This window comes from Vicia villosa, linkage group LG2 (genome assembly GCF_029867415.1).
Source record: "Vicia villosa cultivar HV-30 ecotype Madison, WI linkage group LG2, Vvil1.0, whole genome shotgun sequence".
Classification (NCBI taxonomy): domain Eukaryota; kingdom Viridiplantae; phylum Streptophyta; class Magnoliopsida; order Fabales; family Fabaceae; genus Vicia; species Vicia villosa.
Window position 1 is genome coordinate 150,945,996 of NC_081181.1, and position 27,460 is coordinate 150,973,455.

The following is a 27,460-nucleotide window of genomic DNA, read 5'->3' on the forward strand; positions in this document are numbered from 1 at the left end:
AAGCAGTTGATCTTTTACAAAGAGTCTAAACATTTATGAATAACAATATTATATCTTCTAAATTTATAAATATAATTTTTAAAAGGATTGACATTATTATTTAAAAAAATAGCGGCACATCTTATTGTTTATTGTTTGTGTATCATTTATTTTTATAAACTCATTTATTACAATATATATCATCGATGTAAAATTAGAGCTCGTGAATTGTGTAGTCGGAGTACCCGAGATCCTAAAGAACTTCCACGCAGAGCTAGATGCTGCTTTTTACATAGCAGACTGGAAGATCATCTCAGCTAGCTCCTGTTTTGCAGAAGCAACCTTTGGCTCTCCCCATTCCTTGGTCTTCTTCTCAAGGAAATCAAAGTCAGCTTTTCCAGCCTCTATTTGAGCCCCAATTTCTGTATCAAAACTTTGATATCGCTTGCGGACAAGCTCGGCCAGAGAACCGTCCTCAACTAGCTTGGCAGCATTTTTGAGGCCTCGGGCCATTGTATCCATTCCTACAATATGAGCTATGAATAAGTCTTCAACATCTGTGCTCTCTCTCCTTAATTTGGCATCAAAGTTGAATCCGCCTGGTGCAATTCCATCATTTCTGATAACGCTGAGCATAATCATTGTTGCCTCTTGGATATCTACGAGAAACTGATCCGTGTCCCAACCAACTTGAGGATCACCAGTATTTGCATCAATATTACCCAACAATCCATTAATTCTTGCAGTTTCGAGCTCATGATGACAACTGTGGCCAGATAGGGTGGCATGGTTGCACTCAATGTTAAGTTTGAATTCCCCTATAAGTCCATATTTTCGCAAGAAATTAGCTGTAGTTGCAGCATCCCAATCATACTGGTGTTTTGTAGGCTCTTGTGGCTTTGGTTCAATTAAAAGTGTTCCATTGAATCCAATCTTCTTTTTGTGTGCAATAGCAGCTTCAAAAAATCTAGCCAAGTGATTAAGCTCTCGTTCCATATTTGTGTTCAAAAGAGATTGGTAACCCTCACGGCCGCCCCAAAAAACATAATTTTCTCCTCCCAAATAATGTGTCACCTCCATGGCTTTCTTCACTTGAGCAGCAGCATATGCATACACCTCTAACTCAGAACTAGTAGCAGCACCATGCATATAGCGAGGATGCATGAACAACTGAGCTGTTCCCCACAAAACACTCTTTTTTCCCTTAATCTGAAGCTCTTGAGCAAGAGCCACCACTTCATCCAGGTTTGCATTTGTTTCCTCAAGAGTCGGCGCATCAGGTGCTATATCCCTATCGTGAAAGCACCAAAAGTCCACACCAAGTTTGTTTATGAACTCAAAATTCGCTCTCATCCTTCTTTTAGCCATTCTTAATGAATTGGTACCATCTTCCCATGGCCAATGTTTGGTAGGTGCACCGAATGGGTCACCACCTATTCCACGGAATGTATGCCAAAATGCAACACTAAATCTGAACCAATCCTTCATCTTCTTCCCAAGAACTTCCTCTTCTGCATTATACCATTTAAATGAAAGTGGATTCTTACTCAAAGGCCCCTCATATTTAATTTTGGAAATGCCAGGGAAAAACTCCCCTTCCCAATCATCTGAATCACCGCAATTACCAACATTAGCAGCAGGACAAGTCTCGGGTATAGCAATCACTACATAACAGAAAACACTGAAACTAATCAACAGTGATAATTTCCCAAATTTCATCATCATAGATTTACGAAACTTCTTATGAGATTTCTTTATAAAGTTTGAAATCTAAACTATGGTATACTGATCCCATAAATAATAAATAATAATATGTTTGTTTTAGAAGTAAATAACACGAAATATGCATGCAAGCCTCATTTAGTAATAGTTCTTTTTTAAGACCAATTGTTTACGCGGTTTTCGTTGAAGTTTATTTCAGTTTTCCCTTTTACATAAAACTAAACGCGTTTCCAGATAAGATTATTCGGTAAGATTTTTCAACAAATCTTTTTTCTTAGTAAACAAAAACAGTTGTTGTTTTAGAAAACAAAAACTGTTTTTTTAAGAAAACAAAATCAGTTATCTCACATTCTATAAAAAAATTAATTACCATATTAACAAAAAATTTAATTGAATTTCCCAACTTCAATTTTTTAGAATTTATTTTAAATAAAAATATATATTTTTTAGATATTAAATTGTAAATTAATTATATTTTATTTTTTCAATAAAGTTTCGTCGATTAAATTACGAACATTAAAATTAGTTATTAAGGATTTATAAATTTGTTGATATTTTAAATTATTTTCCATGCAAAACCAATAGAAATAAAAGATATTTGGTGATAATATTTATTTTTAATCAAGAAAATAATTTAAGAAATTATAGTATTTAGTTAAGAAAATAACTCTAGTAGTTATAATTTTTAGAACAATGAAAGTAGTTTATTTTATCATAACTTAATTGATAGTTAAAGAGACATTCCAATATATGAGAGCGAGTTTGAATTATCAAAATATATATTTTTGGACATATAATCTGACATCAATTTTGCTTGTGTATAGTTTGCACTTTTCACCTTATATTTTTTTGTCTCAATTTTTGATACCACATTGGTTTTGGTCTATTATGCTAAATTATTGCGATCATATCTTATGAGAATGAATAAGTTATATGAGAATGAATTTGAACCATTAGATTTTAAAATAAATTAATAAGAAATCCGTGTGAGGTCCCCGTATCACATGTCTACCAAATCATCCTTTCCAAATTTCGAATTCATTCTTCAATTGGTTAGCATTGACATAGTTACAAATATATGCTAATAATATACACCAACTTTTAAGCATGAACAGCGAGAGAAATATTTAAAAGCTGGATATTAAAATGAATAGTCTAGTGCTGGTATCTCATAGATACGTTTACATCTACCCGTGAATACATATGAGTTAACAAAACTCAGAATCCAAATGAGTTAATTTTAAAACTACACTTGAATAAAATCATTTTCCAATTCAAATAACATTAATTTTTTAGATATTACTCAATTTTTCCAAACCAAAAATTTATACCAGCTTCCCATCAAATATCAATTTTAAATTGTTCTTATTTTTACAAACCTACAATATATGACAGCTCTCCATCAAATTTCAGTTCTAAATGAATATCTACATTCCATGGTAACTTGAAATTTCAGTTCTAAATGAATATTTTCTCTATTTTTTTGTCTAGGAGAATTTCATAATAGAAGTTTAACTCTACAAAATTTTGTAAATTTCAAAAAAATTAAATTCTTTGATATTTCATTGAATAATTTTAAATAAAAATATAATAATTTTTTTTAAAAATGTAATTAATAATAATAATTTTGAATTTATATAAAATTTAGTATGTTTGATAATAATATATATAATGATAATAATTAGAAACTAAATTAATAGATTATAATAACTTCTTAGAACTAAACGTATTTTTTATATTAATTTGATTTTAATTCAAAATATTTATTGAATAAATTTTGTGATCGAAGTTAAAACTAAAATAGATGAATTATATAATAACATCACCTGAAAATATCAAATGTGTTTAAACTAAGATATATTCGTCTAATGTGTGTATGTTTGTCTAACTCGTGTCCGTATGTCCGTTTTTCTTATTTTACAAATGTGTGTATGCATTTTATTATATTTCCGCATATTTTCCTTTAAAAATAATATTTTTTAACATAGTTATTAAAAATAAAAATGAGATGATAATGTTCACTTTCAACATATCTTAACTTCTAATCTCTCTCTCTCTCTCTCTCTCTCTCTCTCTCTCTCTCTCTCTCTCTCCCTCCCTCTTACTCCATCCCCCTCTCTCACTCTCCCTCTCTATCTCCTTCTCACCTCTCTCTCTCTCTAGCGTTTTTTTTAAATTCTCTTCCGCGTTAAAATATAAAAAGGGTATTTTTTGTGAAAATTTTGTGATATGTACTTTCGTGGTCATTTGTTCGCCTTTTTAACACACCTATCCAAACAATTATAAATATTTATCTATCTCTCTCCCATATCCTCTCTCTCTCATTCTAATAAAATATTCTCTCTCTGCTCTCCACCCCTTTTATACTAAAAATACTCTCTCTCTCTCTCTCTCTCTCTCTCTCTCTCTCTCCCTCCTATTCCTTCAAAAAATACACTCCCTCTGAGAAAAATATTCTCTCTATCTCTCTCCTCATTCCTACAAAAAATACCTTCTATCTCTACGAAAAATATTCTCTCTCTACTAAAAATATCCTCCCTCATTCTCTCTTTCTTTCTCCCTACCCTTTCCTAATAAAAATATTCTCTCTCTTTATCTCCATCCTTGCTCGTTGTTCAGTTTTTTTTACAAATGTGTGTATGTACTTTATTATATTTCCGCATATGTCCCTTAAAAAATAATATTTTTTTAACATAGTTATTAAAAGTAAAAATTAGATGATAATGTTCACTTTCAACATATCTTAACTTCTACTCTCTCTCTCTCTCTCTCTCTCTCTCTCTCTCTCTCTACCTCCCTCCCTCCCTCTTACTCTATCCCCCCCTCTCACTCTGGCTCTCCATCTCCTTCTCACCTCTCTCTCTCTCTCTCTCTCTCGCTTTTTTAAAAAAAATTCTCTTCCACGTTAAAATATAGAAAGGATATTTTTTGTGTAAATTTTGTGATATGTACTTTCGTGGTCATTTGTTCACCCTTTTAATGCACCTATCCAAAAAAATTATAAATATTTATCTATCTCTCTCCCATATCCTCTCTCTCTCTCTCTCTCTCATTCTTATAAAATATTCTCTCTCTGCTCTCCACCCCTTTTATACTAAAAGTACTACCTCTCACTCTATACTAAAAATACTCTCTCTCTCTCTCTCTCTCTCTCTCTCTCTCTCTCTCTCTCTCTCTCTTCTCTCTCTCTCTCTCTCTCTCTCTCTCTCTCTCTCTCTCTCTCTCTCTCTCTCTCTCTCTCTCTCTCTCATATTTCTTCAAAAAATACACTCCCTCTATGAAAAATATTCTCTCTATCTCTCTCCTCATTCCTACATAAAATACCCTCTCTCTACGAAAAATATTCTCTCTCTAATAAAAATATCCTCCCTCATTCTCTCTTTCTCCCTACCATTTCCTAATAAAAATATTCTCTCTTTCTCTCCATCCTTGCTCGTAGTTCAGTTTTTTTTAATGCGCACAGCAGAAAAAAATAAATGTGTATATATTTTTTTATGAGGTTTTTATTATATGTCGTTTTAAAATAATATTATTTAGACACAATTAGTAGAATTAAAATGAAGATGATAAATGTATGTTCCAAACGGGCATGGTTGTCATCTTTTTTAATACACACGCGTCAAAATATAATCATGTATTTTTTAATTTAATTTTGATTTTAATTTACATTATTTATGCAGTAAATTTTGTGATATACATCATTTTTATAAATAGGTTGAGGGTGAAAAATATAAATAATTTTAATTTTAATTAAATTATTTAGGTGGAAAAAAATGTGATACGACTTCAAATATATAGTAAATTTTTTAATAATATGAGAAGAGTTTAAATTAGAAAATATTTTTAAATAAATAAAATTCAATCATGAAAATAATATGTACATATATCATTAATAGGTTGATAAATAAGTTTTTATTGATTTCTAAAAAAAATAAAAACAAACAGTATCCTCAAAAGGGCTTCATTTGAATAATTTTTTCTTTCAATACATAAACTTTATAGCTTGAAAAATATGGATTTGATTACATGTTAAGATGAAAGATTAAGCATGTAATTGATTACAACTCTAAATTCTTAGAAACTTGTTCTTGAATGCAAAAATGATTGCTCATGCATGTTCAACTGCATTACCAAAGAAGGATTCGTCAGCATCGTATTCGAGCTTTCCTTCGTCGGCATCAATACAACAAAAAACCAATATATAGAACAATAAGAGAAAAATGAATGCACAACATATACCAAAATAAAAGGTCATTAAAAAATGGTGATTAACAAATTCAAATAACTATTTCAAGTCACTTCTTTGATAAAACCACACATGCAATAAAATCCATTAACATATAATGAATCTACTAAACTCGTGCTAACTGTAGTTGAACTAACTGAACCAATTGAATCATGATTCAGAAGTCTCATTGGTTCAATCTTCTGTGATGTTTTTAAACATTTCTCTAAAGAGAAGAAGCATGTTAATAAGTGATTGATTTTGAATTACCTGCAAGAGTCGTTCTAGTAGTGGCCAATTTATTCTTCTGAACTTTAAATCAAAAGGATGGTGAGAAGAAAAAAAGACACAAAATAAAAATCAACAAACATACAAACAAAAATTAAGTTTCAAAACCTGTAAAGCAAAAACCTTTACCGAACCTAACTAACAAAAACAACATCAACAAATACATTGTTTGAGAGTAAGAACCCTTTCAGTGCTGCCCTCAAACATGTGGATGAGTTTATTGAGAAAGAGGTCTAATTATAGTAAAACCTAATACATAATAGTAATTAGGATTAGAATGATTCAAAACATTCATGAATACATTAACCAATTTAAATAACATGATGGCTTTCCAATTGAATTAAAGTTCGACTAGGGTGAACAACTTGGTTGGAGGTCGGTATGGCAGAGGGAGCATCAGAATGGAAGACGCGTGTGGTGTCTTTGAAGGACCCGTGACAGAGAGGGGTTGTGCGCATGGCGGAGGGTGGTCGACATGAGGCGTGGTGGTATGCGTTTGTGAAGGGTTATAGTTGCTCATGAAGATTATTTATCAAAAATTGGTTGGAATACACAATGGATTGATAATTATGATACCAGTAGTAAATTAGTAGCATTGGCATTGACAGAACATGAGATAATGTGCTATCAGAACCTTGAAGAATGCAAAGAATCGTGTAATTAATAATTAGGAATTGTTTTGTAATCAATAAGATTTCTATGAGATGAAATGACAATAAGACTTAAGAAGAAAGATAAAAGGTGTTTAAATGTTTTAGGCTTCTCCCAACTGTTATGTTTGGATTCCCAATTGATATCAATAATTTTACATCTCTCAATGTGAGATTGAATTGCCATGTAAAATGTATCTAATCATCATGAGTAATTAAGAATTAATTAAATAATTAATTAAATATTAAAAATAATTAAAGATAATTATAGAAATATTTCTTCAAATAGCAATTATATAAATAATAAGACTCTAAAAAGTTGACACATGACAAACTTGCCAAAGTATTCATCTAGTTTTATTATATTCTACTAGCGTTCAAACGGGCACTCCCGTGCCCGTTTGTCCGCTTTTTTAATGTGCACAGCGTCAAAACGCAAACGTATTTTTTTATTTTATTTTGATTTTAATTTAAAATATTTATTAAATAAATTTTATGATAGAAATTAAAAATAAAATACATGAATTGTACTAAATAAATAGGTATTAAAGAGGAGTTAATTATATGCATTTATTTTTAATTATCAAATGTGTTTAAACTAAGATATATTCGTCTAAACTCACTTAATTGTATGTCCGCTTTTTTTACACACATTTGTATGCATTTTATCATGTTTTCGCATATGTTTCTTTAAAAAAAACTAGTAACAAACCCGTGCGTTCGCACGGGTTCTGGTACGGGACGCGTATTTGTTTCAGATGTACACTTTTTAATAAAAAAATATTTGGTACCCGTGAAAAAAAATAATTGAATGTATAATTAATAAAAATATATTTGATGCACGGGTTCTGGTACATGACGCGCATTTGTTTCATATGTATATTTTTTAATAGAAAAATGTTTGGTACCCGTAAAAAAATAACAATTAAATATATAATTAATAAAAAAAATTGATGTACGGGTTTTGGTATGGACGCGCATTTCAGATGTATATTTTTAATAGAAAAATGTCTGGTACCCTTGAAAAAATAATAATTGAATGTATAATTAATTAAAAAATATTTTAATCAATAACTTTATGTTTTCATTACTAATTAATTAAAAGATATTTTGTAAGTGCAACTTAAATAAAAAAAGTGCGTACTGAAAATATATTTTCGATTTTATAAAAAAATGTTCTCGAGACCAATTTAACATAACAAATGATAGATTGAGATAATTAAACTTTATCAAATATATTATACTTCTAATAACTTGAATGTTAAATGTTTCATGTATTTTATTTAACTTCTCATCTCTCATATTTTTTAATCTTAACCCCCATATCTCTCTCTATATCTATATATAATAAATGTCGTAAAGATGAGATAAATAAGTGACATAAAAAATATAATAACATAGTATATTCTTTCTATTTGAAACCATGAAAATTTTAAATTTCTATTAATTTGAACAATTTAATTGACTTTATTAAAAGTTGACGAAATTATCCTTTTATATGAAGTTACGAAACAACATATTTTTTAATAAAAGACCAAGATCAGCAATGAGCAAGAATACACCAATCTCATTTTTTTTAAAATCATATCTACATCTTTCACTGTCCACATCCAAAACAAAATAGGTAGACATTCCAATCAGTTAGAGTATTTAAAAACAATCATATATGAGAAAAAAACCGACTCCTTTAGTTCAGCCTGATAAGACCACTGTATTAAAACAATGATAGAACTAATTATATTTTATCCTTCTTAAGATGTGTTCTTACCAGTTTTAATTTCTTTTAGTTTGAATTCATCATTAGTGTACCTTTAAAAAAAATAAAAGTTTTAACTTTTAAGAATAGAAGTAGCGTTTTAACCATAAAAAAAATAAACACCGCATTTCCTCATATTGGTTCAAATATAATAGTTACAAGTAGTGTCAAGATTTATAAGTTCATTTTATTGGTTCAACTAAAACACTCATCATTGCAAAATTTGTTTGAAGAACACCTACCAAAATTTTCTTGAGAACCAACAACTACATTAAAATCACCTATCATACATGAATGTTTAAGGTTTTTTCTTTACCCACCTTTATATGGGGTCACCCCCAGCGAAAACTCCACTTTACCCCTGCTTCGGAAATGCATTTCCGAAGTATTTTTTTTCTTCTAAATTTTCCCAGACTTCGGAAGTGCACTTCCGAAAACACCAAATGGGGGGTGTTTTCGGAGATGCACTTCCGAAAACACCTTTTTTCAGATTTTAGTGTAATTCGGAAGTGCATTTCCGAATTATGCAGAAGTCTCTTTTTTTTTATGGTTTTCTAATAGTCCCGTACGAAAGATATATTGGACGTATAATATATACAAAACGAAAAAGCCGAACAAAACAAACGACATATCAACGTAAAATACGAATATAATAAATAAAATTCAAATAATATATACAGACCGAGTCATAGTTTGCGAAATATATAATCCGAATACAAAAAAAAAACCCGAACCCCTACTGGGTATGCCTAACCCTCTCTCCCTGAGACCTCCTCTACCGCCTGTATGCCGCCGCATGGCCCGCATTAGTGACGATCCTCTCCATCACGGCGACTGCCTCTGGACCGCCATGATCAACGATACCTCGATCCAACGCGTCCCGCCCAAGCATCTTTATCCGCTGGCAGATCGGCAGGAGATCAATGGCGTGGTCATCCTCGGCCTGCTGGTTCTCCAGGATCTCCTCGTGTGCTGGCCTAGGAGCGCCGGGAGCGTCGGGTCTCATCAGAGGATGTGACACCCGATAGAACCATGTGACATAGCCCTCCACACTGTGCCAATCCTGGGTGACCCGAATGCGACGATACTCCTTCGGGACCACATGACGCTCCCAATCCTCAAATATGCCAGTGAGCTGCACTCGGGTCACTGTGTCGGGAGCAGCCTCAAAAGGTGACCTGGGTATCATCTGCACATATCCAAACTGCCGCATGCACCGCTCAGGGAGATACCGCACCATGGTGTTGGTCCCGCATGCCAACCAGCCAGAATATAACGATATGTCGTCAAAGGGGACAACATGAGTGTAGTCGCTGAATGGCCTCCAAGTGACGTCATCGTGCATCGTGCGGTCGAGGTACCCACGGTATGGTCCCACTGCATTGTTCCCCCTCTGGAGAACGTATCTGGCGGCCCTGGGCATGGCGTCCTCGTACCCAGGATCAACGCGGAAGCCGTGGATGCGGGAGAAGTAGGAGATGATCCAGCTCTGAAACACAAACACGATAATGTATTAAAAATAAAAACGAAACATAAATAAATGTGAAACAATTAAAATGAAACGTACCGTAAGTAGTGTGTAGGATCCGGTCAACTGCCTGGTCCTCCAGTTGAAGGCCTCATTCAGCTTCTGGTATAGGTATGTTAGAACAGCTGACCCCCAGTTCCACTGGTGAACGGTAGTCAAGTCCATGAAATAGCGGAGGTAGGTCACGTCGACGTACCTTGCAATCTTGTCCACAAAGAGTGCAGCGCCTACCACAAACATGTACCAGCACCGGAGAGCGCAGCCACGGTGATACTGCACAAATAGGGCGTTATCCTCCTCCTCGGATTCGGCCGCCGCCACCAGGTGGTGCTCGAAATAAGCGCTCAGTGTGGTGAACCAGATATGAGGCCCATTTGTCGTCATGCACTCAAAGTCAGCAACTTCGGGCTCCATACCCAAATAGAGCGCCATCCACTCACTGGCTTCGATCCTCTGGATCCGGGAGTGGTCCAACAGCGTCCCCCTGATCGGCAAGTGGAGAAGACACTACACATCGTGCAAGTTGATCGTCATCTCCCCAACCGGTAAGTGGAAAGAAGACGTCTCCCTATTCCACCTCTCCACAAAGGCCCCCTGCATGCCGTGGCTGATGGTGGTATACCCCGTCATGCACAGCCCACTAAGCCCTGAAGCTCTCACCGCGTCGTTAAACCACTCAGTATTCGGTTTAAACAGACTGAAAACCTTCCGGGAGTGGTTCACCATTTTCAAAGTCTCTCTCTCCTGTTACAACAAAAACAAATAAAAAAGTATGTTAATTAGACCGTTAAGAAAATATTGAATAAACGGCTAAATTATAAACGGTTAAATAATAAAGTCGGGCAAATTATAAAAAATACATCTCCCTCCCAGATACGCCGAGCACCGTGCTCGTGGTAGGTAATCAGCACGGTAGTGTCACTGGGCCCTCCCGGGTAGCCCTCCTCCTGCTCCTCCTCCTCCCCGTGTGGAGGGTCAACATCCGGTACCTCCTCTCCCTCGTAGTATGTCACTGCCTCCTCCTCCTCCTCTCGCTGGCGGGAAGAATATACCCGAGCCAGACGACTCCTCGATCCAGATGTAGAGGTACCCTCGTCCATCTGCACGGGAACTCGCACACGTCCCCGGCCCTGCCCCCGTCCCTGCATCGACGCCAGCTGCGCCGCCCGCTCGCGTCTAGCCAACGCAGCCTGGGTCTCTCTACCCTGTCTGATGCGTGCTTGGTTGCCAGCCATGTTCCTGAAAACAATTGAAATCAATAAATATGCGAGACAACAGAAAAAACTAAAAAAAATTTCATTTCTGATACACTTCGGAAGTTCATTTCCGAAACTGGGAATGAAGGTGTTTTCGGAAATGAACTTCCGAAACACCCCTGCGAAGAAGTTTTCTGCAACTTCCATGGCAGACCCCAAAAACCAACTTCAAAACTATGTTTAATCATTCTAAACGACCTAAATAGCAGTACCAACCTACCCCAATATAATTTTTGCTATTTCTAAACACCATAATAGAAATTTTAATCATAGACCTAAAAATCGAAAAGCTTACCGATTAAAGAGATTGGAGGACTTTTGAATGTAGTATAGAAAGGTTATTGGAGCCTTTGATGTAGCCTTAGAAGTGGTTTGCACAAAATCTCTCTGGGGTTGAGTTTGAACTTGAGTTAGGGTAAATGAATTGGGGGAGGGGGCTGTTTTGCTAAATCTGCAAAACGCGCATTATTTCGGAAATGCACTTCCGAAATGCTGTTTTCGGAAATGCTATTTTTGGAAATGCATTTCCGAAATAAGACAAATTTTGAAGAAAAAAAAGGCGCTTTCGGAGATGCATCTCCGAAAACACCTTTTTCTTGCATTTCGGAAATGCATTTTCGAAGGCAGGGGTATATATGGTTTTTCACCAGAGATGACCTAGAAGGTTGGGAGGTGGGCAAAGAAAATCTCATGTTTAAAATTGGCCAGTTGAAGATTGATAAATTTAGTCCATATCTGTCTAGATACATTTTTTCTTTATTATTAAGTTAAATTTCAAAATATGGATACATTTATAGTATTAAATAAATATATAAATCATATAAACAACCATTTTAAACTCTAGTTTGAAAGCCATACAAAAAACTATTCATAAGCCACAATATAACTTCATACACATTAGAAAAATAACATGAAATTTCAATGTTATGACATCTAAAAATACATTACCAAAAACAATTAGTGTTTTTTTTTTAAATGTGGGGAGGAGATGTTGGAAGGTGAAAATGCAAAAAGATTGAACTATAGTTGAACTTAAAAGAAACCATATATGGTAAATAACATATTTTACATTAATTTATACCTAGCATTATGACACAATCCAAAGTTCTTGTAAGTTTTATTTCAACTATTCCCTAACAATATGAAGCTAACTACTACTATTGCATAATCCTGATAAATGATTATGAACCTTCTGTACTACTACACTGGTTTGGTTCAAATGATTAACATGTATAGGACTGACAACAACAAAAAACCGAATTTGCGACGACACCGTTGGTTGATATTTAACTCATAAATTGTTAACCATCATCATTAATCAGCATTCTCATGGTTGTTCTCAAACTTGTGTAACTCTGACTCTATAGTCTTGGCAATATTTGCATATCTCATCGGTGATAATGTCTGCTTTATCTGTTGTTGATCTTAATACCAAAACTGATGCAGTTGCGATTATTGTTCACTTCCGGTATAAAAACAATAACCTAAACATTAGGAAAATGTCAACTGCTAACATTTATAAGAAAACCCTACTTTCTCCATTCAACTTCACAAAAGATTATAAAATTATAATAGTGGAGAAAAAATTTCATACATACGAAAGTCATTGCAACGTATTAGTCAAAAGATTCGGTTGCGAAGAAACAACATGTACATGTAATGAGCTGATTAGCCCATCAGAATCAATTTTTACGGGATACTTAAGAAGATGTCCTTGTGTAAAGCTCTCTACCATTTAACATAAATACTATTACTAAAACATAAAAGTATGGTTCAAAGAAAAACTTAGAAGTTTGGAACATAGAAGTATATCACAGTTTCACCATTTAACAATGCCCAATCATTAACTTTCGTAAAGTCTTTAAGAATTTGATAAATGTGCCTTTGAAGGCTATACTATAGGTGAGTAATTTACCACTGTTATGTATATACCAGATATTAAATATTTGCCACCCTTTCATTCTACAACATACAAAAACAACACAACAACTTCATGTTAACTATACCCAAGTGATCAAGACAACACACTTTCATTCTCACATCTCAGCGTAAAATTCAGCTTCACCGCTACGATATCGATATTTACACAAGATAACAAAAACAAAGACCTTTGCTTTAAAATGATACCGTCTCAGTTCCGAAATCTAGCGCTTCCCTCTTCTGATATTCTCCAATTCTTCTTCAGAAATCTTTTAACTTGATCACTACTGCATAATGGTTGATACGGTATTGTAAAATGTCTTGAAAATGATATCAGAGCATCAACACCATTAACCTGTCAAGAAAATGAATTAAGCGATTGTAATCCCACATGTTAGTATCGTGCGTCGGTGTTAAAGAGATCGAGAACACAACAACTTACCTCTTCTGGAAGAAGTGGCAGCTTGGTAATATTGAAGTCATCATAAAACATGTAAAACTGGTCCAAATACTTCTGTTGAATTTTCATTCTTGATTTAAGTAACTTGGATTCAACGTCTGTAGGAGAAAAAACATAATAACGGGCATTATTTAAAAGGACATGCAAAGAAACATATATGTCATAGATGTATCGAGCACGTTACCTTCATCATCGAAGATTACTTGATTAATGATGATGTTGTGTGTGTCAATCTCAAACTTTGTGAGTTCTTGAACCAATCTTTCGGTTTCATAAAGCGAGAGAAATTCGGGAATGCAAACACAGACAAAGGTTGTCATGTAGCCTTAACATGACATAGGATAACAGTTTCTGAAAATGTTTCTCCGACTACAAAGAATAGACATAAACATTTCTCTGCCAATCATTTCTCTCATTTATTTCGGCCAATCTCGATTGTTGAGCTTCAATCTCCTCAATCAACATTGAATGAAGATGTTCCCGACAATAATTAGCAACCTATGAAAACAACACAACATCAACAGTAATCAGTGAAACCACAGAGCAAAAAACGTAAAAATCAAGGAAGAAGAAAAAGAAGTCTCCGCCGCGAAAACACTGACGACGAAACCCACAGCTTGATATTACAGCAGCAGCAGCGAGAGTATGCTATAAGGTTGGTTTGTCGTAACCCACTTACAGTTTATCGCTAAATCTGAATAACTAATAAGGTTGGTTTGTCGTAATCCCCGTAAACTATGATAGATACAGAGCCAGAGCTAGAGTCAGAGTCAATTTGGGATCATTTGCGAAATCTTTAAACTGAAAAAACAAAAGAATCATAAAATCAGGAAAACAATTGATTCAAGCAAAACACCAAAGCCACAGATGATCTAAATCATATATATAATCTGGAGAAGAATTTTCTTTTCATAGTTATGCTTAACTGCATGCATAAACTCGTCTAGAAGCTCCGCATATCCCTAAACACAATGTTAGCAATATAGAAGTTTCACACCCAATGTACAAAATCCAGTGAGTGTCATTCATACAATTAAAAATTTTACAAATATGAATTTGTTCGTTCTAATCAGACATCAATGAAAGCATGTAAACCGATTCGCGTTTGAAACCCTAAAATCTCAATCCAAAAGATGCATCAACGTAAACCGATTCGAACACCATTCTTGTTTCGGTGTGATACCGAAATAACAAAAGAGATAGCGAAAGAGGTAGAGAAGGAAGAAGAACAACAAAAAGAAAATGGATCAAGAGAGATATAGAAGAAGAAAAATGAGAGAAAGAAAGAGATATAGTGAAAAAGGATGAGAGAGAAAGAGAAGATGATGAGTTTTTTTGAATTAAAGTTGATTTTGAAAGAAGAGGTTAGAGATAAGGAAGCTGAGAAAGAATGCAGAGGGTGTCCACGTGGAACAACATGGAAGAAAGGGGGCAAATCGGTATTTTCCAGAGCAGTTAACTTTCTTATATTGTAGATTATTATTTGAACATAGTTATTAAAAATAAAAATAAGATATAATATTCACTTTCAACATATCTTAACTTCTAATCCATTTCTCTTTTCCTCTCCCTCTTTATCCCTCTCTCCCACCCTCTCCCTCTCACTCTCACTCCCTCCCCATCTCTCTCTCTCTCTCTCTCTCTCTCTCTCTCTCTCTCTCTCTCTCTCTCTCTCTCTCTCTCTCTCTCCCTCTCCCTCTCTCTCTCTATATTAAAAATATTCTATCTCTTTCTCTCCATCCAACTTCATACTAAAAATACTATCTCTTGCTCTCTACTAAAAATATTTTCTCTCTCTCCCCATTCCTATAAAAAATACACTCTCTCTATGAAAATTTTTCTCTCTCCCTCTCTCTCCTCATTACTACAAAAGATACCCTCTCTCCACGAAAAATATTCTCTCTCTACTAAAAATATAATGATATCTTTTTTTTCCTCTCTGTCTAACTTCCAATCTTTTAACTTGCAGGTAGTAGTTATTATATGTGGAAGTTATTTAAATTAATGCCTTGAGTCGTAAAATATAGAGTTAAGTGAAAAGGTAGTAGTTATTATACGTGCAAGATATTTAAATTAATGTCTTGAGTCGTAAAATATAGAGTTAAGTGAAAGATAATTGATATAGAAGTTATAGATATCACTTTTTTATTATACAAAAAGAAAATAGTGAAGTATTAGAAACAAATGAAATTGTGCCGCAGAACCATACATGAATAATTTCTTTTATATGCTTGCCTTCCTCTCCACCTTCTAATTTTATAGGTTGTTTATATTTAGAAGGTATACTGGAATTGATATTTTACCTTGGTAGAAATGAATGGTACGTCATTATGAAATACAAAATAGAACACCATTTTCTACGATTCAATGATTCTTTCACAAATTTATAAAAATAAATTATTGATGGATGAAAATTTGATTATCAACTGTGTCATCGCCATTTTTTAAATTGAAAATATATATCAAGCATGATTTGGTTGGTAATTGAAGCGAAGAGTAATAATAAATATCATATTTTATAAGGCAGTAGAATGAAATATATAACACACATTAAAAAAAAGTAACAAATTAAAGGAACAAAGTGTTGATAGTACCATAATTGTAGAGGAACAAAGTGTTATGGTACCATAAATGTCGGATTTGATACTCTAAATGCAATCAGTTTTCTTTTTCTTATGTTTATAATTTAATAGAAGGAATAAGAAGAAGAATTTAATAGAAAGAATAAGAAGAAGTATGAGAGAAATATGTAAACATCAAACACTGGAAAAATAAAAGAAAATGTTACAACACTAATATAATGAATTTGAAAGAGACATTCTCTACGTAATTATTTTGAATGCCCAAGCGATAATTGTTGTTGCTTCTTTTTTCTTTTTCTCTCCCCACTTTTATTTTTGTTTCTTCATACGATTATGTGTTTATATACTATTTTATATGTTTATCCGCTCTATGTTAACTTCTCACGTAAATTTTTTAGTTTTTTTAAGTAGTTATTTTTAAAGTTTTTTAATTTATAATTAAAAGTAAAAATTATTTTAAATATTAAAATAAAAAGAGTAGTTACGCAAAGAGCAATAATGAAATAAAAATGGGTCAGACCAAAATGATGTATCCCCTTTATATATTGTTATAGACTAGAAGCAGTTGATCTTTTACAAAGAGTCTAAAAATTTATGAATAACAATGTTATATCTTCTAAATTTATAAATATAATTTTTAAAAGGATTGACATTATTATTTAAAAGAATAGCGGCACATCTTATTGTTTATTGTTTGTGTATCATTTATTTTTATAAACTCATTTATTACAATATATATCATCGATGTAAAATTAGAGCTCGTGAATTGTGTAGTCGGAGTACCCGAGATCCTAAAGAACTTCCACGCAGAGCTAGATGCTGCTTTTTACATAGCAGACTGGAAGATCATCTCAGCTAGCTCCTGTTTTGCAGAAGCAACCTTTGGCTCTCCCCATTCCTTAGTCTTCTTCTCAAGGAAATCAAAGTCAGCTTTTCCAGCCTCTATTTGAGCCCCAATTTCTATATCAAAACTTTGATATCGCTTGCGGACAAGCTCGGCCAGAGAACCGTCCTCAACTAGCTTGGCAGCATTTTTGAGGCCTCGGGCCATTGTATCCATTCCTACAATATGAGCTATGAATAAGTCTTCAACATCTGTGCTCTCTCTCCTTAATTTGGCATCAAAGTTGAATCCGCCTGGTGCAATTCCATCATTTCTGATAACGCTGAGCATAATCATTGTTGCCTCTTGGATATCTACGAGAAACTGGTCCGTGTCCCAACCAACTTGAGGATCACCAGTATTTGCATCAATATTACCCAACAATCCATTAATTCTTGCAGTTTCGAGCTCATGATGACAACTGTGGCCAGATAGGGTGGCATGGTTGCACTCAATGTTAAGTTTGAATTCCCCTATAAGTCCATATTTTCGCAAGAAATTAGCTGTAGTTGCAGCATCCCAATCATACTGGTGTTTTGTAGGCTCTTGTGGCTTTGGTTCAATTAAAAGTGTTCCATTGAATCCAATCTTCTTTTTGTGTGCAATAGCAGCTTCAAAAAATCTAGCCAAGTGATTAAGCTCTCGTTCCATATTTGTGTTCAAAAGAGATTGGTAACCCTCACGGCCGCCCCAAAAAACATAATTTTCTCCTCCCAAATAATGTGTCACCTCCATGGCTTTCTTTACTTGAGCAGCAGCATATGCATACACCTCTAACTCAGAACTAGTAGCAGCACCATGCATATAGCGAGGATGCATGAACAACTGAGCTGTTCCCCACAAAACACTCTTTTTTCCCTTAATCTGAAGCTCTTGAGCAAGAGCCACCACTTCATCCAGGTTTGCATTTGTTTCCTCAAGAGTCGGCGCATCAGGTGCTATATCCCTATCGTGAAAGCACCAAAAGTCCACACCAAGTTTGTTTATGAACTCAAAATTCGCTCTCATCCTTCTTTTAGCCATTCTTAATGAATTGGTACCATCTTCCCATGGCCAATGTTTGGTAGGTGCACCGAATGGGTCACCACCTATTCCACGGAATGTATGCCAAAATGCAACACTAAATCTAAACCAATCCTTCATCTTCTTCCCAAGAACTTCCTCTTCTGCATTATACCATTTAAATTAAAGTGGATTCTTACTCAAAGGCCCCTCATATTTAATTTTGGAAATGCCAGGGAAAAACTCCCCTTCCCAATCATCTGAATCACCGCAATTACCAACATTAGCAGCAGGACAAGTCTCGGGTATAGCAATCACTACATAACAGAAAACACTGAAACTAATCAACAGTGATAATTTCCCAAATTTCATCATCATAGATTTACGAAACTTCTTATGAGATTTCTTTATAAAGTTTGAAATCTAAACTATGGTATACTGATCCCATAAATAATAAATAATAATATGTTTGTTTTAGAAGTAAATAACACCTAATATGCATGCAATCCTCATTTAGTAATAGTTCTTTTTTAAGACCAACTGTTTACGCGGTTTTCGTTGAAGTTTATTTCAGTTTTCCCTTTTACATAAAACTAAACGCGTTTCCAGATAAGATTATTCGGTAAGATTTTTCAACAAATCTTTTTTCTTAGTAAACAAAAACAGTTGTTGTTTTAGAAAACAAAAACTTTTTTTTTTAGAAATCAAAATCAGTTATCTCACATTCTATAAAAAAATTAATTACCATATTAACAAAAAATTTAATTGAATTTCCCAACTTCAATTTTTTAGAATTTATTTTAAATAAAAATATATATTTTTTAGATATTAAATTGTAAATTAATTATATTTTATTTTTTCAATAAAATTTCGTCGATTAAATTACGAAAATTAAAATTAGTTATTAAGGATTTATAAATTTGTTGATATTTTAAATTATTTTCCATGCAAAACCAATAGAAATAAAAGATATTTGGTGATAATATTTATTTTTAATCAGGAAAATAATTTAAGAAATTATAGTATTTAGTTAAGAAAATAACTCTAGTAGTTATAATTTTTAGAACAATGAAAGTAGTTTATTTTATCATAACTTAATTGATAGTTAAAGAGACATTCCAATATATGAGAGCGAGTTTGAATTATCAAAATATATATTTTTGGACATATAATCTGACATCAATTTTGCTTGTGTATAGTTTGCACTTTTCACCTTATATTTTTTTGGTTTCAATTGTTGATACCACATTGATTTTGGCCTATTATGCTAAATTATTGTGATCATATCTTATGAGAATGAATAAGTTATATGAGAATGAATTTGAACCATTAGATTTTAAAATAAATTAATAAGAAATCCGTGCGAGGTCCCCGTATCACATGTTTACCAAATCATCCTTTCTATATTTCGAATTCATTCTTCAATTGGTTAGCATTGACATAGTTACAAATATATGCTAATAATATACACCAACTTTTAAGCATGAACAGCGAGAGAAATATTTAAAAGCTGGATATTAAAATGTATAGTCTAGTGCTGGTATCTCATAGATACGTTTACATCTACCCGTGAATACATATGAGTTAACAAAACTCAGAATCCAAATGAGTTAATTTTAAAACTACACTTGAATAAAATCATTTTTCCAATTCAAATAACATTAATTTTTTAGATATTACTCAATTTTTCCAAACCAAAAATTTATACCAGCTTCCCATCAAATATCAATTTTAAATCGTTCTTATTTTTACGAACCTACAATATATGACAGCTCTCCATCAAATTTCAATTCTTAATGAATATCTACATTCCATGGTAACTTGAAATTTCAGTTCTAAATGAATATTTTCTCTATCTTTTTGTCTAGGAGAATTTCATAATAGAAGTTTAACTCTACAAAATTTTGTAAATTTCAAAAAAAATTAAATTCTTTGATATTTCATTGAATAATTTTAAATAAAAATATAATAATTTTTTTAAAAAATGTAATTAATAATAATAATTTTGAATTTATATAAAATTTAGTATGTTTGATAATAATATATAATGATAATAATTAGAAACTAAATTAATTGTTTATAATAACTTAGAGATATTTTTGAAAATCAACGTATTCGATCACTATTAAAATTAGAGTTCAAACAAGCACTCCCGTGCCCGTTTGTCTGCTTTTTTTAATGTGCACAACGTCAAAACATAAACGTATTTTTTATATTAATTTGATTTTAATTTAAAATATTGATTGAATAAATTTTGTGATCGAAATTAAAACTAAAATAGATGAATTATATAATAATATCACCTGAAAATACCAAATGTGTTTAAACTAAGATATATTCGTCTAATGTGTGTATGTTAGTCTAAGTCGTGTCCATATGTTCGTTTTTCTTATTTTACAAATGTGTGTATGCATTTTATTATATTTCCGTATATGTTCCTTTAAAAATAATATTTTTTAACATAGTTATTAAAAGTAAAAATGAGATGATAATGTTCACTTTCAACATATCTTAACTTCTAATCTCTCTCTCTCTCTCTCTCTCTCTCTCTCTCTCTCTCTCTCTTACTCCATCCCCCTCTCTCACTCTCCCTCTCTATCTCCTTCTCTCCTCTCTCTCTCTAGCGTTTTTTTTTTAAATTCTCTTCCACGTTAAAATATAAAAAGGATATTTTTTGTGAAAATTTTGTGATATGTACTTTCGTGGTCAATTGTTCGCCTTTTTAACGCACCTATCCAAAAAAGTTATAAATATTTATCTATCGCTCTCCCATATCCTCTCTCTCTCATTCTAATAAAATATTCTCTCTCTGCTCTCCACCCCTTTTATACTAAAAATACTACCTCTCGCTCTATACTAAAAATACTCCCTCTCTCTCTCTCTCCTATTCCTTCAAAAAATACACTCCCTCTGTGAAAAATATTCTCTCTATCTCTCTCCTCATTCCTACAAAAAATAACCTCTCTCTCTACGAAATATTCTCTCTCTACTAAAAATATCCTCCATTATTCTCTCTTTCTTTCTCCCTATCCTTTCCCAATAAAAATATTCTCTCTCTTTATCTCCATCCCTGCTCGTTGTTCAGTTTTTTTTACAAATGTGTGTATGTACTTTATTATATTTCCGCATATGTCTCTTTAAAAATATATTTTTTTTAACATAGTTATTAAAAATAAAAATTAGAAGATAATGTTCACTTTCAACATATCTTAACTTCTACTCTCTCTCTCTCTCTCTCTCTCCATCCCTCCCTCGCTCCCTCTTACTCTACCCCCCTCTCTCACTCTACCTCTCTATCTCCTTCTCTCCTCTCTCTCTCTAGCGTTTTTTTTTAAATTCTCTTCCGCGTTAAAATATAAAAAGGATATTTTTTGTGAAAATTTTGTGATATGTACTTTCGTGGTCATTTGTTCGCCTTTTTAACGCACCTATCCAAAAAAGTTATAAATATTTATCTATCTCTCTCCCATATCCTCTCTCTCTCATTCTAATAAAATATTCTCTCTCTGCTCTCCACCCTTTTTATACTAAAAATACTACCTCTCGCTCTATACTAAAAATACTCTCTCTCTCCTATTCTGTCAAAAAATACACTCCCTCTGTGAAAAATATTCTCTCTATCTCTCTCCTCATTCCTACAAAAAATAACCTCTCTCTCTACGAAATATTCTCTCTCTACTAAAAATATCCTCCATCATTCTCTCTTTCTTTCTCCCTACCCTTTCCTAATAAAAATATTCTCTCTCTTTATCTCCATCCCTGCTCGTTGTTCAGTTTTTTTTACAAATGTGTGTATGTACTTTATTATATTTCCGCATATGTCTCTTTAAAAATATATTTTTTTTAACATAGTTATTAAAAATAAAAATTAGAAGATAATGTTCACTTTCAACATATCTTAACTTCTACTCTCTCTCTCTCTCTCTCTCTCTCTCTCTCTCCATCCCTCCCTCGCTCCCTCTTACTCTATCCCCCTCTCTCACTCTACCTCTCCATCTCCTTCTCACCTATCTCTCTCGCGCTTTTTTTTTAATTCTCTTCCACGTTAAAATATAGAAAGGGTATTTTTTGTGTAAATTTTGTGATATGTACTTTCGTGGTCATTTGTTCGCCCTTTTAACGCACCTATCCAAAAAAATTATAAATATTTATCTATCTCTCTCCCATATCCTCTCTCTCTCTCTCTCATTCTAATAAAATATTCTCTCTCTGCTCTCCACCCCTTTTATACTAAAAATACTACCTCTCGCTTTATACTAAAAATACTCTCTCTCTCTCTCTCTCTCTCATATTCCTTCAAAAAACACACTCCCTCTATGAAAAATATTCTCTCTATCTCTCTCCTCATTCCTACAAAAAATACCCTCTCTCTCTACGAAAAAATATTCTCTCTCTAATAAAAATATCCTCCCTCATTCTCTCTTTCTCCCTACCATTTCCAAATAAAAATATTCTTTCTTTCTCTCCATCCTTGCTCGTAGTTCAGTTTTTTTAGCAGAAAAAAGTAAATGTGTATATATTTTTTTATGAGGTTTTTATTATATGTCGTTTTAGAAATAATATTATTTAGACACAATTAGTAGAATTAAAATCAAGATGATAAATGTATGTTCCAAACGAGCATGGTTGTCATCTTTTTTAATACACACGCGTCAAAATATAATCATGTATTTTTTAATTTAATTTTGATTTTAATTTATATTATTTATGCAATAAATTTTGCGATATACATCATTGTTATAAATAGGCCGAGGGTGAAAAATATAAATAATTTTAATTTTAATTTTAATTAAATTATTTAGGTGGAAAAAAATGTGATACGACTTCAAATATATAGTAAATTTGTGAATAATATGAGAAGACTTTAAATTAGAAAATAATTTTAAATAAATAAAATTCAATCATGAAAATAATATGCACATATATCATTAATAGGTTGATAAATAAGTTTTTATTGATTTCTAAAAAAAATAAAAATAAAAATATCTTATGTATTGAATATTTAATTTACCCTCTATAAAAGAAAATAAGGAGCATTAAATTAACCAGTCAATTAATTCTACAGAAAAGAAAATTAGAAAATTAGAGAGCCGGTTACAAATCAGTTTATAGATAATAAGCACATGCATTAAAAATGGAAAAGAACATTGCATGAATTAAATTAAATTAAAATAATAAGAAATAGTGTATCTATATTCTCTCTGTCACCATTAGAATACATGGTCTAGTCTTGGATTTCAATTTTTCTCACTCGGTTTTCTCCCCGCTCCTTCTTTGATTTTTATGTACATCATCTTCTTTGCCTCATTGTCACTTTTTTATTGAATAATGTTTTTGACTTTGAAACTTACCAAATTAATGCATTAAGACGCATATGTCCAATAAATTGTGTAAGGCATCAAACATAATTAATATATACCATACTCTTATTATTTGTAACAAAATAGGGTTATTGTTTGCAAAACAAAAAATAAAATAGCAAACAATAAAGCAAAGGTAAATTTAAAGAAGAAATCGAGCAGAGAGATGGAAAAAGAGAGTTATTAAAAATCAACCAAAAATAAATAAAGATATAAAACAAACAATAATAGTTTTGAATAAATATCCAGTGGATTGTGTTGTTATCACATAAGTGCATATATACATGAGGCGGTTTTTCTTCTTCTTAACTGCTTCATAGTTATGTAGAGTAATTTTTTATTGTGTTCCGATGTACAACTTGTTGAATATACAAACACATCCCTAAACACAAATTAAAAAAAAATTGAGAATTAATTATTCAACTAAAATTAAAATTAAAATAAATAGAAAAAAACATATACTAATGAATTTATTATTTCACTAAAATTGATTTTCAAAAGAAATAAACATGTCCTAGAGAATTCATTATTCTTTTGAAAATGAAAAAAAAAGAAAAAAAAATATCAGAGAACATTTGACGACATCAATAAGCGCAATGTTTGTTTCTTCTTGATCATAAGAGCAATAGGAAATCTGTAAAATTAACAAATGAACTCTATTGACAAATTAAAAATGTACTAATTGACCGATTCTTTATGTTGCAGTAATGAATCAAAAGGGAATTCTATGTTAAACTAAATAAAGTGCTAATTTATTAAAAAAAAAACCATTGAGGAGGGAAATACGAATGACTAGCCAAAGTGAGAGAGGGAATATTAAAATGCAATACATTGTGAAATAGGAAAAGTAGTTATGACAATTGTAGTAGCGTGAGAAGTTATATTGGACAGTTTATCATTTAGCATGTGTATGGTTGATTTTTTCAAATAATATATTTGAGATTTTAATAGTAGTTAAAGGGTAAATATGGAAGTAAAATAGGCCAATCCATTTTCTTGTATCCTCTTTATATATAGGTATAGATGATATGTCTAAGTTTTGAAATTCGGATTAACAACATTCGAAAACTGAAATCTGAACGCGCCTCAACAAACCACCATACACCCAATCTCAAAACCAGGCAAAATTAACTTTAAAAGATTTATCCAGATTTCAAATTTTGGATTTTACCTTGTTATCACAAAAACATAAACAATTTCTGAAAAAGGATGAAGAAAATCATAACTCAACATAGATTTTTGTTATGACATACACAAAATACATAACATAACATAGATATGTATAAACTTAAATATAGCATGACATTTCGTCACTAACAAATAGTTCAAGAAGTTTCAACATCTTCAGAATATCGTTGGTTTATCTTACAATTATCGCATCCACCTCGGTTGGACCCTTAGTTGTGTAACAATGAACTATACTCCACATAACACTTAAATTTGCATTCTTCTTCGGCTCAAAATTACCGAACTTCATCTTCCCTTCATTAACAATCGAGGGTAAAGGATTCTCGATCTTAACTATGTTGGGGAGTCCGGGAAAGTCGGGAGCACCAACGGTACCAATGCTCTAGGACCACAAGAGAGGGAGCCACCACATCTCAACCAAAAACCTCAAGGTGATAGGTGAATGAGTCTTTTCTCTTATAAATCTAACATTCCACCCATTCAAATGCAATGTGGGACTTTAATCACTCACACTAGCATATAAAATTCTCCCCCACAAGTGTGAGTACCCCACATCCAATAATAGGATCCAACACCAGATCTATCTATCGCTCCTCCACCAAGCTAAACCACGGCTTTGATACCACTATTGGGGATTCCGGGAAAGTCGGAAGCATCAACGAGACCAATTCTCTATAACCACAAGAGAGGGAGAAACCACATCTCAACCAAAAACCTTAAGGCGATAGGTGAATGAGTCATCTCTCTAACAAATCCAACATTCCTCCCATTCATAGGCAATGTGGGACTTTAATCACTCACACTTACATTCAACAAACCACTTTTTCGATTGTATAAGTAATACAAGAGATTTTCCAGTTTGGATTTCATATCTACAAAATGGGTGTCCTCGGTGACCCTAAATTCAAAAGTAGGTATCACGCTGTTGAAGTAAACAAATGCGATATACTAATATTTTTTAATTCTAGTGTGTTTTTGTTAAAAGTTTTAGATCAATATAGACTATACAAAAGCTATCATGTCTCTGGGGTTTGTTTGGATTCCAATTTTTGAATTCACCCTATTATGTACGAAAAATAACACAAAAAAGAGGATCATCCAAATATTGAAATCCGAATTCACCCCATTTTCAGAACACATGAGATTTTTCCAGAGTTTGAAATTAAGATTCACCCTTATTGAGGCCAACTTCATACCATGTTTTAACAAACAAACATAACTAGTTTTATGACATGCAAAATGTTAAGTTCACTATTTATACAAGTAATGTTATATATATATATATTGAAAAAGATCAAAATGTATCTGAATTACATTAGTAAAAACAAAAAACTAACATTATATACAAAAATTATGCCACCACCTAAATAATTTGTAAGATAAAACTAAAATGCATCTTAATATGTATCACCACCTAAATCTATATCTATGGATGGTTACTCCTTTGAATTTTTCTGATTTGATTGTCTTTCAATATTGCTCAAGTTGGTAAACTCTTTCATTCTATCCAAAAAATTAATTGGCCAAGTTTTAGAATTTTTGTAGATGAACTGTCCACTCAGAGGATGTTCTTCTAATTGTAGAACCACTTTGGAGATATCTTGACCTATTTTCTCTACTCTGACAACTTCGTGAAAAATAAAGTTCAATCTCGCTCAACATATATTATCGACCAATTGTGTATAAAGATTTTTGTTTTTAAATTTATGTTCTAATTCAGCAATGCTGCAACTAAATGATATTAGTATCTCATTATGTTGATTTCTAATCATTTGGTTCATGGATTCCTAACCCTTACACTAACCCCCTTTACTATTTCTCAACAAGTTATTCACTATAGTATGAGTATATTCAATTGTATTTGTTCTAGTATTTTCAAAATGTCTAACCTAATCGATCCAAGTAGAAAAAATCTTCTCCTTCACCGAGTCTAAAGTATGCTTCCAACATATTTCAAGAAATTCAGATATCCCGTGCACAGTATTATGAATTGTATGACATATTCACCATATAACTCTTCATTAGAAGAATTCATGATAATATTTTAGGCATCCATCATGTTTTTCAATATCACACTAGGTTTGACCATTTTCTTGTGTTTACCCCTTATTTGTTTGGTCCCTCTCGCGAGCTTAAGTCCACCTCTTACAATTTTTGTTAAATGATACCTACACAGTAAAGTAAATGATGTAGGAAACACTTTTACAACTGAATTCATTAGTGCAATATCCTGATCGATGGAAATCATGTGTGACATGTTTTCTAGGTCTTTCAACATAGTTCCAAAGCCCACGTAACATAATCCTTTTTTATACTTTCCAAAAATACAAACCCAATTGAAAAGGTCATCTATGTATACGTAACACCAACAATTTCCAAAAGTGGAAGCACCTACTCGTTGGTCTTATATGTTAAATTAATTATCAACACAATGAGAAATATGTTAAACAACTTGATGGAATCAAGATGATTCCAAGAACTTTGTACCTAGATACTCACACACTTTGTACCTAGATACACAATGATCATCATCCAAGAACTTCAATATTTGTTTCCTTTCAGATCTCGAAACTTTTATCGATGTGTTGTTTCGGGAATGAAAATTGTATACTTGCTTAATATTTGATACACTTTAGGGTTTTTTCCTTTCAAAGTGGATAA

The 27,460-nt window shown here is 32.5% G+C and overlaps 2 protein-coding genes and 1 pseudogene across 2 annotated transcripts; all 3 read right to left on the bottom strand.

Moving 5' to 3' along the window:
* Positions 1-209: 209 nt before the first annotated feature.
* On the bottom strand, positions 210-1,704 carry LOC131647058 (xylose isomerase-like). Its single transcript, XM_058916974.1, has one exon. It carries the CDS (start codon positions 1,702-1,704, stop codon positions 268-270), a length of 1,437 nt encoding a protein of 478 aa, XP_058772957.1. The 3' UTR covers positions 210-267.
* An 11,477-nt stretch (positions 1,705-13,181) lies between these two features.
* Positions 13,182-14,308, bottom strand: LOC131647059 (ATPase GET3A-like). The gene is made up of 3 exons (XM_058916975.1): positions 13,969-14,308; positions 13,767-13,882; positions 13,182-13,611 (listed from the first exon to the last, which is right to left on the bottom strand). The coding sequence occupies exons 1-3, from the start codon at positions 14,102-14,104 to the stop codon at positions 13,609-13,611; spliced, it is 255 nt and encodes an 84-aa protein (XP_058772958.1). The 5' UTR covers positions 14,105-14,308; the 3' UTR covers positions 13,182-13,608.
* Positions 14,309-17,177: 2,869 nt separating this feature from the next.
* LOC131647060 (xylose isomerase-like) lies at positions 17,178-18,629 on the bottom strand (annotated as a pseudogene).
* Positions 18,630-27,460: the final 8,831 nt, after the last annotated feature.